The following is a 17939-nucleotide window of genomic DNA, read 5'->3' as shown; positions in this document are numbered from 1 at the left end:
CAGGTTCAATATTGGAACAAAATGAGTACTCAGAGGTCATTTCACTGTTAACAAAAGGACATTTATTTAGCCATAGCATAGAAAAGATATTCAATTCAATACTTCACCACTTAGCTTGGGTATTTCTTCTCTTCTGCTCCCTCCCATTTATATATGTAAAGAAGGCTGGTCTGGGCAGAATATGGAAACTCCCACAGACTTGGGACGTCTAAATCTCAATTACCCTTATATATGGATTGACATTTTAATGCTCTTATGTGGCCAGGAAGCCAGGTCAGCATAGCAAGATGTTTTTTCCAAAGGAGGAACAACTTGAACCTTAAGCTTGTGGTCCAGTCTTGCCTAACATGAAATGGGGAAGGAAGAATCTTGGCAGATAGTGATCCTTTCACATTTCCTATATTATTTTTCTACTTCTGTTTATCTCACTTTGCATCAGTTCATTTGAGTATTTCTTTATTTCTCTGTATTTATTGTTTTTTGGGTTTTTTAACAGCATAGTAATCTTACATTAAATTCATATACTGATTTTTTCAGTGATTTCCCCAGTCAATGGATATGGATATGTATATTATTTTCAGTTCTTTGTTACTATATACACACACACACACACACATACACACACACACTTTATTTTTGGTGTACTTTGGTGTACAGGAAGTTTTTCTTCCTGTCACTGACCTCCTTAAGGTATTTGCCTAGCAGTAGAATCTCTGAGTCAAATAATATGAATAATTCAGTCATTCTTTTCAAACAAATCCAAATTGCTTGATGAACTTTTCAATAAAGGGAAAATTAAACATGTCAGTGGCTTCTCAAGCCCATAGTGACCGGAATACTAAATAACTTCTGTTATTTTTAAACATGAATTTCCTTTGTATTTGTCAATGAAAAACCAGGGGTTCCTAAGGTTGAACATATGGTTTAGGATAAAAATAGAAAAAGGAACCTTCAACCACTCCCCTAGGAGATTCTGCAATGGCTCATTCATTTAATAAATATTTGTTAAGTGCTTACTAATTTCCCAGCACTATTCCAGAATCTGAGGATGCAAATTAAAAAGTAAGAATGTTCCTGTCCTCAAGAAGCTTTTATTCTACTGTATTTCCATTTGGAGTTTGTTTTGTTTTCATTTTGTTGATAAATACTATAACTCCAGATTTAATATAACTCTTATGATAAGAATCAATTATTGATTAGCCCTCAATGCACACCTTTTCTCTAAGTGAATCTTATGCCTTAGTCTTTTCCTATGTGAAATTACCAGACTAAGAAGGTCTTACCTCCAGAAAGAATCTTGGCATCGGTACTGTATCAAAGTGTTTATGAGAAGTGGGGGTAGTGGTAGGGAGGAAAGCTGAGAATTGCAATTTGACACTATAGTTATGTAACTGAGTATCAGGTGAGATTCCTAAACCTCTCTGTTCTTGGCAATTGGACCAGGTTCTATCTTGGGGATTCTTGATAACAGTTCTTCTCTCTGGGCTCACAAATCTCTCTTTTGAAGGGATCCTGTACTTCATTCCTACAATTAACCAAAGTTTCCCAGTTTTTGAACAAAGCTTGGAGTCAGAAAGACCTGAGTTCAAAAAATTGTCTCAGGTGCTTACTATATATGTGACCCTGGCTAGTCATTTAATCTCTTTCTGCTTGTTTCCTCAAACAGAACTTTTTATTTATTTATTAACTATAGGGTTAATAGTACTTCGCTCCCAGTGTTGTTGTGAAGATACAATGAGATAATATTGGTAAAGCACTTTGCCAATATAAAGTGCTATTTAGATACATGCCATCATCATCATCATCATCATCATCATCATCATCATTGCTGTAGTTGTTGTTATTTATAGAACATAGGAGAATGTAATAACCTAAGTCCTTCAATGAATATAATAGGAGGTAATTATCAGCTACCAGGACTAGTTTTAATCCCTCTTTCCCCACAATGGTTATTCATATCTCAAAAAAACTTATAACATCCATGGGGACCTAGAATGAGAATCCTTAAGAGCCTGAGTGCATGATAACCACTACTTCCCAGTTAGATATAATTGCCACAGATTCCATCGTTTCTACCCAGTTCTCTTAGCTATTGTATTACTCTCTCTATAGCTGTTACTACCATCTCGGCTGCCTGTAGCCGTACAGGACTAGAGGACTACCCCACCATTAACGAGGCTTTTCTACTTTCACAGGCCAGGCCTGACTCAAGCTAGTCCAATGATTCAAGTGTGGGTTTAGAATGAAATGAGACACTTATAGACTATTTGACAGTAAAAAGTTAACTTGGGGGGCAGCTAGGTAATGCAGTAGGTAGAGCACCAGCCCTGAAGTCAGGAGGACCTGAGTTCAAATTTAGTCCCAGACACTTAATACTTCCTGGCTGTGTGACCCTAGGCAAGTCACTTAACCCTGATTACCTCAGGGGAAAAAAAGTTTACTTGGTCATAACATGGAAAAGAAGCTACAATATTCAATTAAATATGGCTTCCTTGCCTTGGCATTTCAACACCCAAGCTTCTTTTTCTTCCCTCCAACCACCAGTCCTTCCACTTCTAAGTTCTTTCCTAGGTCATCACTCTTGTACTGGCCACATTCTCCTTCCTTCTCCATCCTGCCCTCTCAAACAACCAGTTCACCTCTATGAGATGTTATTCTCTAAAATCCCTTTCTACCTTAAACTATCTAAAGTCTTACACTGCCAAACCTCAATCCTGGATTACTTTCACCATCTGCTTCCTTCTTCCTACTTGCCTTACTGCAATTAGGGCCCAGTTTAAATAATATAACAAAGCTTGTTTTTCTAAACCTCATTTTCTCCATATTTGTTTAGCATCATCTAATTGTAGCAAAGGCAATTTTCTGCCTCCCTAATTCATTTATCACTTACCACAGCAACTTTTCCAAAGTTTTTCATTCCCCCCACACTTAATACTCCCATATCTCTTCTTTCCTCCACCTTCTCAGCTAAAAACCTTTTTTTAATGTTTCACTGAACAGAACTAAGGTCATTTGTTAAGAGCTTTCTCTTCTCCTCAATTCATACCCTCTCCTATATGTCTTCTGCCATTACTCCACTCTTGTCTCATATGAAGAGTTGGGCCTCTCCTTGTTACTATATGCACAAATGATCCCATTCCATTCTATCTTCTCTAGCACATTTCTCCCTCTATCTTCCCCATTTTCACTAACTTTTTAATGGAAGCTTTTTTTTTTTTTCAAAACATATGCAAGAATAATTTTTCAATATTGACCCTTAAAAAACCTTCTGTTTCAATTTTCCCTCCTTTCCCCCCACCCCCCCCCCCCAGATGACAAGTAATCCAATATATGTTAAACATGGTAAAAATATATGTAAATCTAATATAGGCATATATATTTATATAATTATCTCACTGCACAAAAAATTTGATCATAAAGGAAGAAAAATTAGAAAGAAAACAAAATTCAAGCAAACAACAAAAGAAATAAAAATAACTTTTAATGTCTTCCTGTCTACTAGCTACAAACATGCCTATATTTTTCTCATATTCAAAAAGTTTTCACTTGATCCATCCATCTCCACTAGCTATCATCCTATAGGTTTTTTCCATTTTGTGGCTAAGCTTCTTGAGAATGTTGTTAACAGTTAATACCTCCACTTCCTTTTTTCTTTCTCTCTTCTAAACTCTCTGCAGTCTGGGCTTCCAATATTTCATTAAAATTCTCCAAAGTTACCACTGAAATCTTAATCAACAAATCTAATGGCCTTATTTTTAATCCTCATCCTTCTTGCTTTTTGACATTATCAGCCACCTTCTTTTGTTATTCTCTTTTCTCTAGATTTTCATTATACAGCTCTTTCCTGGTTATCCTACTTGTATGATCACTCCTCAGTTTCCCTTACTAGATCTTTATCTAGCTCTTATCTACTAACCATGAGTGTCCCACAGGAGTCTATCTTAGAACTTCTTAGTTCTTCTCCTTCTGTATTATTTCTTTAATAATCTCACCAGGTTCTATGCTCTCAATTCTGATCCCTATGCAGATGGTTCTCAGATCTTTTGTCTAAATCTAACTTCTCCCCTAACCTTAAGTCTTGCATTTATCTCCAACTACCTATCAGACACCTTGAACTAGATGTCTCAAACATGTCTTAACATGTTTAAAACCGAAGTCATTGTTTTTCCCCACCAAATTCTCTACTGTTCCTAACCTACCCATTACTGGCCAGTCTCACCATCCTCCCAGTGACCCAGAATTTCAAATTAGATGTTATTCTCATTTCTTCACTCTTCTCATCCTACCCTCACCACCAATCAATCAGTTGTCAAGTCTTGTAGATTCTACCTTTCTATATCTCTCTTATATGCCCCCTTCTTTTCTCTAATACTGTCACTATCCTGGTTCAGGACCTTATCACCGTATGCCTAGATTATGCAATAGCCTTCTAGTTGTTTTTCCTGACTTGAATCTTTCCACTCAAGTCCATTCTCCATTCAGTAGTCTAGCATCTTCAAGTTTTAGCAAAAGTCCTACTTTTTACAAGGAACCTTTCTCAGTCCTTAATCTAAGTGCTTTCCTTCTGAGATATCTCCGTATACATGGCTATTTGCATGGTAGTTTCCTCATTAGTTTTGAGATTCTCAGGTGTGGTGATTGCTTTATCTGTCTTTGTATCCCCAATATTTAGCATAGTGCCTGGTACATAGTAAGTGGTTAGTAAATGCTTGTTGACTGACTATTCTTTCTATCAATAGTTAGATTCCAGATAATGGAAATGAAAGAAAATAGTCAATGATTCATCGATCACAATGATGGGAAAGAAAGTGACCTAAAAGACCATATTTCCATTCTCCTACATCAAAACTGATTTTTTAAAAAATTTGGAATATCCAAGAAAAGAGATTCCAGAGGATGCTTTCATTATAATGACCTAACTTTAGACCTTGAAGAGAAATTTTTTATTTTTAAATACACTTCTATTTACATCTTATGGACAAAAAAAAAGGTATTTTTAACATAGTAAAAGATTGGATCAGAGAGGAAGTATTCCAAAAGAAATTGTCCTTTGATTCAGAATGTCTCAGAGTAGTGTGACAGCTTTTTGGCTTTCCAAATTAAATCAATGGAAAACTCTTGTACATATAAGTAAAAGTTGCTTTCACTTAATCTGGAAAGTCTTTGAACTGTGTAGTTTAATTTTGAATGGTACTTAGTTTCTTTTTTTTTTCCCTTGGGTTTCTTTTCCCTTCCCACAGTGGTAAGATATCATTCATCTGATCATGTTGTTGATCAAATTGCAGGAGAATTTTAACTTGGAAGGAGAGTCTGATGAAAATAAAGCTCTTTTCCAAACATTTTTTGCCAAGTATCTACATGTTGAAGGTGACTTATTAAGTTTGTTCTTTACAAAAGGGATTGGGATCACCTCCAGGATACTGGGAGGGTTTTTTCTGGGGTTTGGGGTTCTTTTTGTTCTTAATCAAAAGCAATTTCCAAACTTCTTTATCCCACCCATGCAACCTGCTTTGACCTGCTGTTGAAGTTAAAATCAGGTTGGCCCCATAAGTATTCTGTCATTCCCTAAAGAGTCTAAAGAGTCAAGTTTGTAGGGAAGGCAGAAATAAATAAAGCACCAACTCCACTTTGGGATCTAATGAAAGTCTTTCCTTCTACTCTAAATAGAATTCCTTCTGAAGTTTTATAACTACTGAAAACATCAGGGCACTTCTTCTTCTATTCTAGAGGCATATTTTAGGTTTATAGATGCAACACTTTATGCTATGTGGGTGAATTACTTTTCCGTAAAACTTTAAAATTGAAAACCCATTCTTACGTCAATAATGATATACATAATTTTTAGGGGAAAAAGACATAAACACAGTTCCATTTGTTAGAGCCTTTGTGCAGAGGTTCTACTGTTGTTAGTGTCAGGAAAACAAAGAGGATGTGTATGTTCCCTGCCCCAATTTTGCATTCTACCTCCACTTTTCCTGTTCTTTTATTGGAAGAAAGAAATAAAGAAAAAAAGGGAGAGAGAGAGGAAAGGAGGCAGGGAGGTAGGAAGAAAGAAGGAAGGAAGGAAGGAAGGAAGGAAGAAAACAGGAAGAAAAAAGAAAGGAAAAATAATAAATATCGAAACAAAAAAAGAAAGGAAGTAAATTATAATTAAAGATAGCAGTAGGAGTACGATCTATTTGGGATGGAGTGGGTGTTAAAGAATATAACTTTATTCTCTGTTTCTTGTTTTGGAAAATATTCAGCTAGTACAGAGAATAAATGTAGTATAAAGATTTCATTAAAATGATTATACTTCCATCCATTGTAAGGATGATGAATAAACAATTTGGCATTTGGAGAGACCCATGGCACAGATCCCTTAAGCAGGCAAAGAAAACCCTGAAATGAGCACTGTTAGTGTGAACAGTGATTGTCTAGTCAGGGATTGGCAAACTATGGTCCACAAGGCAAATCTAGCCCTCTGCCTGTTTTCATGCAGCCCCACAAAATAAGAAAGATTTTTAAGTTTTCCACATTTAAAAAAATATAATGCAAAAAATTTATAAAATATACATCTCCTTCACAGGCTAATTGTATAATATTTCAGAGTCCGATTCTTTTTGTACAGCAAAATAACAGTTTGGTCATGTATACTTATTGTGTATCTAATTTATATTTTAATATATTTAACATCTTCTGGTCATCCTGCCATCTAGGGGAGGGGATGAGGGGAAGGAGGGAAAAATTGGAACAAAAGATTTGGCAATTGTCAATGCTGTAAAATTACCCATACATATAATTTATAAATAAAAAGCTATGAAAAAAAAAGTATGCATCTTGCTTTTTAGCCAGAGTCATGTCTCTCTCTATGTGGATATTTACCATACACAATATAAAAACAAATACAAATGAATTACCTTTCATTTTAACTCAATAGAAAATCTTTAATGTAAATTCATTTCTTTTTCTTTATGTAGTTCTAGTTAATGGATATTATCATATTCTAATTTCTTATTCATTTTTGAATATTTTAATTAATGCTTCTGTAAGCCTGTAAAGATCAGGAAAAAGGCCAGTTTGATTGGACCTTAGAGAATAGGAAGGGGAATAATGTATAAATAAGGCTAGAAAGGTCATTTGGCACCAATTTTGAAGGACTTTAAATGACAAACAGAGAGGTTTATATTTAATCTTAGGGGTAAGTGGGAGCCACTGAAATATAATTTAGAAAAAATATCTATATATATTTATTTTAGAAAAAATCATTTTGGCACATGTGTGGAGGATAAATGAGGAGAGAGATTCATCAACACAGGAAGCCATCACAATAGTATAGGTGAGAGATGATGAGAGGCTAAAATAGGGTGATAGATGACTGTATTAGTGGAGAAAAAGAAATATATGTAAGGGATGTTGAGATAATGGAAACGACATTTTCTAACAACTTGGACATGTGAGATTGAATGAAAATGAGGAGTTCAGGATGACACCAAGGTCAGGCTGACAAACCCAGTTATTAGAAAGTTGGTGATGCCCTTGGTGAAAAGTTCTGAGGAAGGGATGATTTGGGAGGAAACAGTGAAATCCTTGTTGAATCTCTCATGCTTGTCCATGCCTACTTATCTTATATAACTCACTTTGCCCTATCCAAAACAAAAAGGAGGGAATGGAGTTCTTATCATTACTTTCCTGTAATTTTGAGACCATCTTTTATTGGGTACTTGCTGTTGCCATGAGATTATTAAAAAATTTTCGCAATGGTAGCTATGCAGTTGCTGAAGTAGAATGCCAAAATCAGGCTACAGGATGAAGTGGAAAGAAGGAGTCTGGGGTGTAATAGGTGAAGGGAAGATGTTGATAAAGTGACCAAATACCTTTCAAATGATTGATTCTGCATGTCTTAATACCAGAGTCCTTTGGGATCATATGATAGTCATGGCCTTCACTTTGGAGATCATTAATTCTAGGGCTCCATTAAGACAGTACTTATGGCTTAATTTCTACCAAATGTATCAAACTATCTGTTGAATAAATGTGAATGACTTTTCCTTTAATTTTCTTGGAATTTAGAGCTAAATCATAGAGATTATTTAGTCTAATCTCTTTATTTTGCAGCAGAGGATCCTGAGACCTCTTCTATAAGGTTAAGTGATTTGCCTAAGGTAGCACATTTTGTTACGTAGCAGAGCTGGGATCTGAGAGGTCTTCTGACTCTTAATCTAGCTCTTTTTCTATCATACTTTTCATATTTTGAGTTAGAAAATTTTGTTCAAGTAAGAAATGTCTTTAATTTCAGTATCTCAAAAAATGTTATCTATCAACTATGTGTAAAGCCAGGATTTAGGTATCAGCATGAAGAACAAGAGTCAACATCAGTTTTTAAAAATCTCATTCCATCTTTCAGTTCGTATGATAAGAAATGCATTTTGCAAAGAGAAATATAACACCAACAAGTTTATTACAAACATTGTGCTTACCATTGGGAAGAAAATATTTGGTAACTGGAGGATTTGTGACATCACTCTCCTCAGAAAGTTCCTATTCCAAAGGAATCCATCAGTCTTAAATCCTATCAAAAGAGAGATAAGCAAATTTAGAGATCCTGTAATCTACCACTCCTGATTTCACAGAAGAGAATACCAAGAAGGCCCAGAAAAGTGAGGCTATAACAGACAAATCCAGGATCATTGTGTTTAGAAGAAAAAAGAGATTTGCTACAACAGCTGAGAGTTTGATCTAGTTTCCTCCTGTGGTGGCATTTGGGTATCCATGGGTATTTTTGAGGATTTATGGGTGTTTTTAATATTCCAGGTCCTGCCTTAGTTGTTATTGGGCTCATTCATGTGAATATCAAAAAGGAAACAAAGCATCTGAATGGTGCACAAGGTTTTTCTGAATTCATTTAAGTATTTCAAGCACTGTATTTTCTCCCCCATAAGTCTTGAGTGCTGTGACTTTCCCACATGTTCAGTTTTCAAAGAACAATACAAGAATGAATAGAACAAAATGTACCTCTTCACCACTGTGATTTCACTCACTAACACATATTGTTTCTCCATATAAACTCCGTGAAGAGAGGAGCTTTTATTTTTTTCTTTGTGTATACCCATGATCCACCACAGAAGTGGGTAGATACTAGATACTTAGTAAATGCTTACTGAATGAATGAGTGAAACTTTAGATAACTTAGATAATTACTGAGGTCCCTTCAAATTCAGGATTTGTGAATTCCAGGGTTCTGAATCAGACTGCAATGGTAATGCTCTAGCATATTGTTATTAAGAGGTTTAATGGCAAGGAGAAAATCACCAAGGTTTTCTTAACTTGTCATTTAACCTGTCTAAACCTTGCTTTCCTCATTTGTAAAGTTAGTAGAGCTGGTGGAGGGGATTGCTAAATTATACTTAAGATCCCTTCCAAATCTAAAATCTTATGACTTTTACAAGATGATTTCTATTAAAAATATTTTAAAAATTAGAAAATGAAATTACACCCACATAGCTCCAGCTTTGGTACATTCTTTGGGCACTTGAAGATTTTCATATTTTCACAAACAGGCCTCACACATTTTTTTTTTTAAATACTGGGAGGGAAAAAACAGCATAAAGGTCACACTTGAACATTAGGGTGGTGGGTTTTTTTTTTTTTTTAACAAAAAGATTGCAGAGATTTCTTAGTAATTACTATGTATATTGGTATTACATTAAAAATAATAACATAGACATAATATCTTTTGTGTACATTAGGACTGTATATCTGTATGTCTAGTTGATACTTAACAATTCAGGCTCTTTTATAAGTCTGTTTATAAGGCATGAAGTTGCTCATGTTTTGTTTAGCCAAAAGGACAAAATACTGCCAGCAGTATGTCTGGAATGTTATTTACTTGGTGCATTTCTGTGGTTTTCCCTTTTAGCATTGTACATGTCAGAGCTAGGGGTCATTTACTTAAAAATGGCCAAAGTGATATACTGGCACTGTACAGTTAAATTTCTCAACAGAAGTGTTTTTCTCAATAAAAAAGGTGGGTCATTTCTCTGCCTCACTTCATTTTCTTTTCTTTTAACTTTTTTCTCTCCTTTTAATCTGCCTTACTTTTGGCAGGATTTGAGGAGGTGCTGTTTATTCTTGCTCCTTTGTCCTTGACTCTCCTCCCTGTACTTTCAGTCATTTCTGGCAAAATCTCCTATGATCCTAGTTAATTGTGCTTCATTTGCATGCAGGAACTATTATTGTTTCAAATCTGGGCTTACCTATTTTGGCACACCCAACTGTATTTTCCATTGAACTCTCAGATCTGAATGGTTGGACTTCTTGCAAAGGAAATAGAGGTGGGGTTTTCCTTAATCATAAGCAAAAGATCGAGGGAGAAACTGCCAAACAGTGTTGACTTGGGCAGGGTCTACATGATAGCAAACACATGTCTTCTGAAGGAAATAACCAGTGCACACAGATGTGGGCTTAATTTCTTAACATGGGAATGTATCTAACTGGTTTGTTCTGCCTATTGAGGGGAGATAGTTTAGACCACATGCTTCCTAGGGGGTTGTAAAAGAGTTGTGTGTGAATGAGAATAAAGTTACCCTATTGAAAACAACCCCTGAACCTTCTTTCTTCATTTTCTCCTTTCACCCATCCCACCTCTGCTTCCAATCAGGATATTCAAAGTATCACAATAAGAGTATATAACTTGTAAAGGTTGTAACAAATCTAGAAGTTTGGTCCAGGTGTTGGGGCCTCTCTTCCACACTTGTATGGGCTGACACACAGTTTTGCCTGTCTTATCCTTTTTATATCATGTGGATATACATAAACAGATGGGAGAAATGTTTTTGATCAAATGATAGAGTACACTTGCAAATGCTTTCTTTATATAGAACTGGTCTTCATGTGTGCTTATGGAAAGTCCATATATTCTGGAGCACCTGTTGGTTTGTCAAGTTGATAACCATCCCCAGTTGTAAAATGGAAGCTTTATTATTTTTTTCTTATTTTTCCTTTTACTCTATAAAACTTCTTTAAAAAAAATCAATAACAACAACAAAACTTGACCTTTTTTTGGCTTTAGGATCCTTGATCATCCATTTGATAGTCACATATTCACACCTACCTTTCTTTTTACTGTCCAGATTTCAGTGGATTCAGAACTAAATCAACCTTGTAATTTTTAAACTGTAAAACTTTGGTTTAGGTTACTTATTATAGGTAATAGTTGTTTGATGACTGATACCATTGTTTGGCAGAAATGTTAGCCTGAATCACTGCCAAGAAGCAAACTGCAGCCTTATTTCTAAAAAAAATCTGAGCTACAAAACTATTTATCATGATCTAACATGCATGTAGTAATAATAGGTTGACAAGGCTAATAAAGCATACATATTTAATATAGACATGAGTTGCAGGTTCTAACAGGAGTGTAATGTATTTTCCTTCATTATACACAGCCCACACATCATCTTCCTGTCTCAGAGTGTCTTACCTGGAGGGAGCCATCTCTGTGGAACACGCCTTTGCCATGAAATTGCTCATGCCTGGTTTGGTTTAGCAATTGGGGCTCGAGATTGGACTGAAGAATGGCTAAGTGAAGGGTTTGCCACTCATTTGGAAGATGTATTTTGGACTGAAGCCCAAAAGGTGCGTATGTGCGTATGTATCCATCTCAGAAGAAAGTAGCTTTGAGACCATATTTGCATATTAGGGAACTAGATATGCTGAAGAAGAATCAGCTGGGTATACTTTAAGGAATGCCAATGTAACTCAGTTACTTTAGGATGAGAGATAATCTAGCAAGAGTCCAGAGGAAGAAGTTACAGACTGAAGTGGTACTCCTTATTGAAGGAATATTAGCATGGTCTAGCAGTGAGCACTTTACATGGTGTAAAACAGCACCCGGGTGCATTTCCCACTCATAACCCTTGCTGGTTGTGTACACTATGGGAATCACTCAACATCTTTAAATTTCAGGAACCTGAGACTTAGGGCAGGGCAAGGGAATTATATATAGTATCTGTCTCACAGTGTTGTAAAACTCAAATGAGATCATGTATATAACTGCAAATTTGAAAATGTTATATAAACATCAGCTGTTATTATTCCTTGTCAATTTAATAACAATAGAGAGGTATGCTGTGTCAAGACATGACTGGCAACCTCTTAATACTTGTCAGACTAGGTGACTACTATTTCTGATGATTTATGTGGGTAAAAAATGATATTTCCAGAGGAAACCTAAAAAATATTTGCTAAATATTATGATGCCTTGGTTAATAAACTCAGAGTATTAGAAGATACAGGGAGAGTTTTTAATTTCTATTGTCAGTCAAAGATAAGGATTTTAGAAGAGAAAGGCAGATGTAGAAAGGGAAGAAATTGAAGAAAGGTTAAAAAGATGGTGTTGAGAATGAGATTTGGGTTTCTAGATCACAGAGATGTACATAACATGAGCTGGTTAGGATGAATTTGCTTGGGGTCTTGCAAATCTATTCAAATGGAATTTCATAGAAAGTAGCCAGTTGCATCATAGGGAGAATAATAGCAGTTGAGATGCCCCCAAATTTACAGAAAACAGTATATAAAAAAGGAACCATAGCAATAATATACTCATACTCTCCAACCTATGTGAAAGAAAAAGTTTTTATAACATAAAGAGCTAGCAGAAGAAATCAAAATCATGTGGGAATAAGATTAGTTATGTATCAACCCTGTTATCCTGTCTGCTGCTGGAGTTATCCTAAAGTTGCTTGAAGTAAGCCTAGAGGATGAACATACTTCCTAATACTTTTATTCAATTGCAAAAAGCAGTTGTTTTATACCATTTTACACAAATTCACAGAATATTAAATGTGAAAGAATACTAGCATAATAACAACCATTTCTATTCAGACAGAAATCTGAATCCTCAAAAAAGAGAACGGAGAAAACAATAATAACAGTACAAGCAATTGGTTAATAAAGAAGCATCAAAGAAATGGCCAAATCATATGGATTTATGATTGAAATGTAAGGAGTTATGACAGCAATTCAGGATAATCTTCACCAGAAAATGCAGGTAGATTATTATTTTTAAAAGAGCTTCAAACTAGTGATCAGTATAGATTATGCAACTCATCACTATAGCATATAAACATTTAGCACCTATTGAATACCCAGTAAGACAAGATTTGGTAGTAGAAGTGCTTTTACAAATGAACAGACAACATATATACTATAAATATCTCTGATAGAATGCAAATTCTTTTGAGTTCAGATTCATCCTTCTATATATTCCCAATGTCTGGCATAGTAACTGACCCATAAAAGGTATTTAATAAATGCTTATCCACTGATTGAAATACAGATATCAAAACATCTTTGATAATTCAATATGTAAATTGTGGTATAAAAAGGACATTATCAGAGATGTAACTATTGCCAGTAATCACCCAGAGAACACACTGATTTATAAACAAGTAGGAACAATGTTGTAATATATTATGTCTGAGAGATTACTGCAGTAGTTATATCTGTGTTCATGTCTGTCATATGTCCATGACTATTTTCATTTTGTTGCTATTATTATTATTATTATCTTTAGCTAGTATTTACATAGGGCTTTAAGGCTTATAAGGGGCTTTAAACATTCTCTCATTATATCCTTACAACAATGCTGGGAGTTGGATACTGTTATTATTCCCATTTTTGCAGATGAGGAATTTGAAGCAAACAGAAATTCAGTGACTTGGCCAGGATCACACAGTGCCTGACGAAGGAAATCATGTCCTCCTGACATCAAGCTCAGCATTCTATCTACTGCTCTACTGGCTGCCCAAGTTACTTGAGATTAGCTCTCTCTGTCTCACTCAGAGTAGTATAGTAGCCATTCACAAACCCAATCCCACTATTGATTACCATGGGACCGTCCTGACTTGTGCCAGTTTACCCCATTTTTAGGTATCCTGGTGCTCCCAATTCCTGGGAACTTACCATACTGGTAAGGGACTTAGTGTACACATCCTATCAGCCTAGTCCACTGCAACTAAGAACTCAAGGCTCAGTGAGATATACTCTCCTCAGCATGCCCAGCAGCACAAGTTATAGGAATATACCACCTGATCTAGGAGAATAATGTTTTTAACAAATGTCACCATACCAAATATTCATAACCTTAAAGCTACATTGAAATAAACAAAAAATTCAAAATATAGAAATCTAACAGAAGAAAAAATTTAAACCCGTAGAAATTTCTTCTATTCTATATGCACCTGGAATTGACACAATGATGCCTTGCCAGCTCTGACAAGTGAACCAAAGGCAGTTATTTTATCAACCTGTGCAATAATCTTCATAACACATTCAATATGGTTAAAAAAAAAAACAAAAAAAGAAATACCAGGACAACTTTTCCCAGGACCATTTCTATCTAAACTCTATTGAAACGAAAGAGAAGAATCAGAGAATGATGATAAATAATAACAATAACTGACATTTAGTGCTTTAAACTTTGCAGTACTTTTTAGCTTTATCATCTCATTCAGTAGGAGCCAAGACTTCAACTGTCTCTCCACAAATCCACAAAGTATGGTTGGTTAAGTAAGATTTGACCTTCTGGGTCAAATTCTGAGATAAGGCTTTATTTGGAATATAACTCTGCAAGCACATATTTTGTTTAAAAGACAAGGAGAAGGAGAAGGTAAAGTAGCATTATGTATTAAAAAGATGTACTCATGTGAGGGAATCCAGGAACTAGAAGAAAACATGGTAGATAGTGTTTGGCTGAATATCAACTGAGGCAAGAACAAAAGTGATATAGCCATCAGAGTACATTATAGACCACCTGGGCAGAAGGAAAATATAGTCAATAAATAAATATAAAGAACAGCTTGCAAGACTGTCACACAGCCTTAACATAAGAGTGATAGGATTCAGTTATTCAAACATTTATTGGAATTGGCTTTCTGCCAAAATCAGAGCAGCAAATAATTTCTTATCTTAATGATTCTTCAAAAGCTAGAAGAACCTACAAGGGAAGTCATATTTGGTATCTAATTCCTAAGATAAGGAGAAATTGATTGCTTAAGAGGAAGTCATGGGAACCTTCTAAGAGAATGACCAGTCAGTTAATATATATCTATTAAGTGCTTACTATGTGACTTCCACTGTGCTTAGTGCTAGAAGGAGTGAGTAGATAGGTAGGAAGAGTACCAGAGAGAATGTTGTCTTAGAAACCTAAAGAATATAAAAGGAAAGGGGGTAATCAACAGTGTCAAAGGCTATAGAGAGGTCAGAGAGAATGAGGATTGAGAAAAGGCCATTGAATTTGACAACTAAGAGATTACCAATTTCTTTCTCAGTTTTTTTCTTCTTGATTCCATTTTGTGCAGCAAGATAACTATATAAATATGCATACATATATTAGATTTAACATATATTTTAATATATTTAACATGTATTGGATTACCTGCCATGAAAGGGAGGGGATGTGGGAAGGAGGGGAGAATTTGGAACAAAAGGTTTTGCAAGGTCAGTGTTTCAGAATTACCCCTGTGTACGTTTTGTAAATAAAAAGCTTTAATTAAAAAAGAGAGAGAGAGAGAGAGAGAGAGAGAGATTATCAGTAGCCTTAGAAAGAATAAATTCAATGGAACAGTGAGATGAGAAGCCAGATTCTAAAGAATAAGTAAAAAGAGAGAGAAGAGAAACACATCAGAAATGGACTTTTCAACGTAGTTAAACACAAAAAGCAGAATACCTAGGTATCAGACTGTAGTTAGCTGGAATGGAAGGATGAAATAAGGATGGGAGGAAATAAGGGCATATTTGTAAGCAATAGGAAAAAAGCCAGAAAATAAGGAGGATTGAAGAGAATTGATAAAGTGAGGATAATAAGGGGGAAGGGAAAGAGATGGGATCAAATAGGATTGTTGGGCCAAGTAGTAGGCTTTGCTCTGGCAAGGCTAAGATCACCTCTTCATGTGAAAGGTCTGAAGAAGATAAAAGCAGAAGAAATTTGAGTATTAGGAGATGAGGAAGAAGAGATAAGGAGTTCATGAAGGTAGCCTCATTTTTTTTTTTCTATAAAGTATGAGCAAGACTCTATCATAGACCTCTTAGAATTTGTGATAAAGAAAACTGCATATGATGTGACATACTGGGAGAGAAGATTTCAGAGGGTTCAAATAGAAAAGATATTTTAGATCTAATGAATTAAAATTCTGCAGGTAAAGTTGGCCAAAGAGAGATAAAAAGGTTTTAAAAATTAGTTTCTGAATATACCTCATAGAATAATACTTAATGAGAAGAAAAAAATGTGGGGGGAGGCCATAGAGGGGCATCTAAAGATATTGATTTGAATGTTCAGGGGACTCATCAACTTACTTAAAATTTTAAGTTATGTACAAAAATTTGAATCAAGAGCATACAATGGAGGATGATGTGGTCATGTAAGATTATTATCAGAAACAGTAAAACTCAGAGTGAGCTGAGACCAGTAAAGAAAGTTAAGGTTGACAAAAATGAATTTTATCTTTTATTTTTTAAAGCTACAATAGGAAAAGAAGGCTAAGATAATAATAATTGACTGGAGGGGATGTAAAACTGCTTGGTTTTTATTTTACTTCTCTTTTCTTTGCCAAGGTAAAATCTAGTCTTTGGACTAAAAATAACTGGTAGAGTTAGAGCAAGCACCTCACCTCCCTTAATTAGTGCAAGTCATCTGGCCAAGATATTGGAAGAACTGACATCTATGATTATTGAGTCACTATCATTGATTTTTGAAAGATTATCAGAAAAATTATGCATCACAGAATTGGAAAGGGGCAAATGCTGTCCAAATTTTCACAAAAGGGAAAAAATGAATTCTGCAAAATACAGGTCAAGGGGCTTCAATTTCTGGCAAAACTCTAAAATCTTTTTAAAGGGATACTTTATGAATGTTTAAAAAATGACATAGGAGTCACAGATAGTAAGACTAGCTAAGTCCCAATTAGTAAAAATAATGAATCCTTTCAAAAGGTATCATGTATTTGAATTAGTGTTATTTAAAGTTATAATTCTGTAAAATATGGTCATTGGTTTCAGCCCAGTGGAATTATGCAAGACAAAAGTAAATAACGCAACCACTTAGGGGATTCATTATTTGCACTAATCAGGCCCTAGTTTTACATTAAAGGTAATTTCTTTTTTGACAGGATTACTGGACTGGTAGATCAAGAGCATGCTACAAAGATGGCTTAATTCAGCTTTAGCAGGGAATTTGGCAAAGTCTCTCAGGCTTGTGGGAAAATGGAGCACTGTGAGTTGAACAGCAGTACAATTAGGTGGGATTAAGAACTGGTTGAATGACTATTCGTCATTAATGTCTGGATGTGATCTTAGAAGAGAATCTCTAGCAGTATTCCTCAGGGATCTGTGCTGTTTAATGAATGTTTTGTGGATATTTATGAATGATTTGAAGAAAGGCATAGGAGATATGCTTATCAAATTTGCAGGTAACACAAAGCTAAATGGGATTGCTAACATATTGGATAACCTAATCAGCATGCAAAATAATCCTATCAGGCTAGTACATTTTGGCCAAACTTATGACTATGAGAACAAATTTAAAGTTTTACATCTGAGTTTTGCTTTTGTTTTTGTTTTTTAAATCCTAGGATATGGGAAGTGTGGTTAAACAACAGTTGTTCTGAAAAAGATCTGTGGGGTTAGTGGACTATAGACTCAACCTGAATTAACATGGTACCTGTGGCAGCAAAGAATTCCAATTCTCTCTTAATCTGCCATGAATAAAAAAGTGGCTAATGGTCCTCCTGTACTCTGCTTTGGTCAGGTCACATCTGGAGTATGTATTAATTATTGGGCTTCAGATTTTAAGAAAACAATGATAAGCTGAATACTAGCTAGAGGAGGGCAGATGGATGGTGAAAGACTGAAAGATGATTCTGTGTTCCATTTAACTTAGAAGAGAGAAGACTTTAGGGGTT

At 35.2% G+C, this 17939-nt stretch overlaps 1 protein-coding gene across 5 annotated transcripts in view; it reads left to right on the top strand.

Annotated features, from left to right (window-relative positions):
• AOPEP (aminopeptidase O (putative)) overlaps positions 1 to 17939 on the top strand; it is a 490524-nt gene that overhangs the window by 223358 nt on the left and 249227 nt on the right. For all 5 annotated transcript variants that reach the window (XR_004229430.1, XR_004229431.1, XM_031937724.1 and 2 more), the window contains exon 6: positions 11427 to 11616. Coding sequence is in view for 3 of the 5 variants with exons in the window: in XM_031937724.1 (XP_031793584.1) it covers positions 11427 to 11616 (190 nt within the window). In the remaining 2 variants the exon portion in view is untranslated. The remainder of the gene's footprint in view (positions 1 to 11426; positions 11617 to 17939) is intronic.

The sequence above is a fragment of the Sarcophilus harrisii genome, chromosome 1, assembly GCF_902635505.1.
Source record: "Sarcophilus harrisii chromosome 1, mSarHar1.11, whole genome shotgun sequence".
NCBI classification, from domain to species: Eukaryota; Metazoa; Chordata; class Mammalia; order Dasyuromorphia; family Dasyuridae; genus Sarcophilus; species Sarcophilus harrisii.
This window is presented reverse-complemented; position numbering and strand designations above follow the sequence as displayed.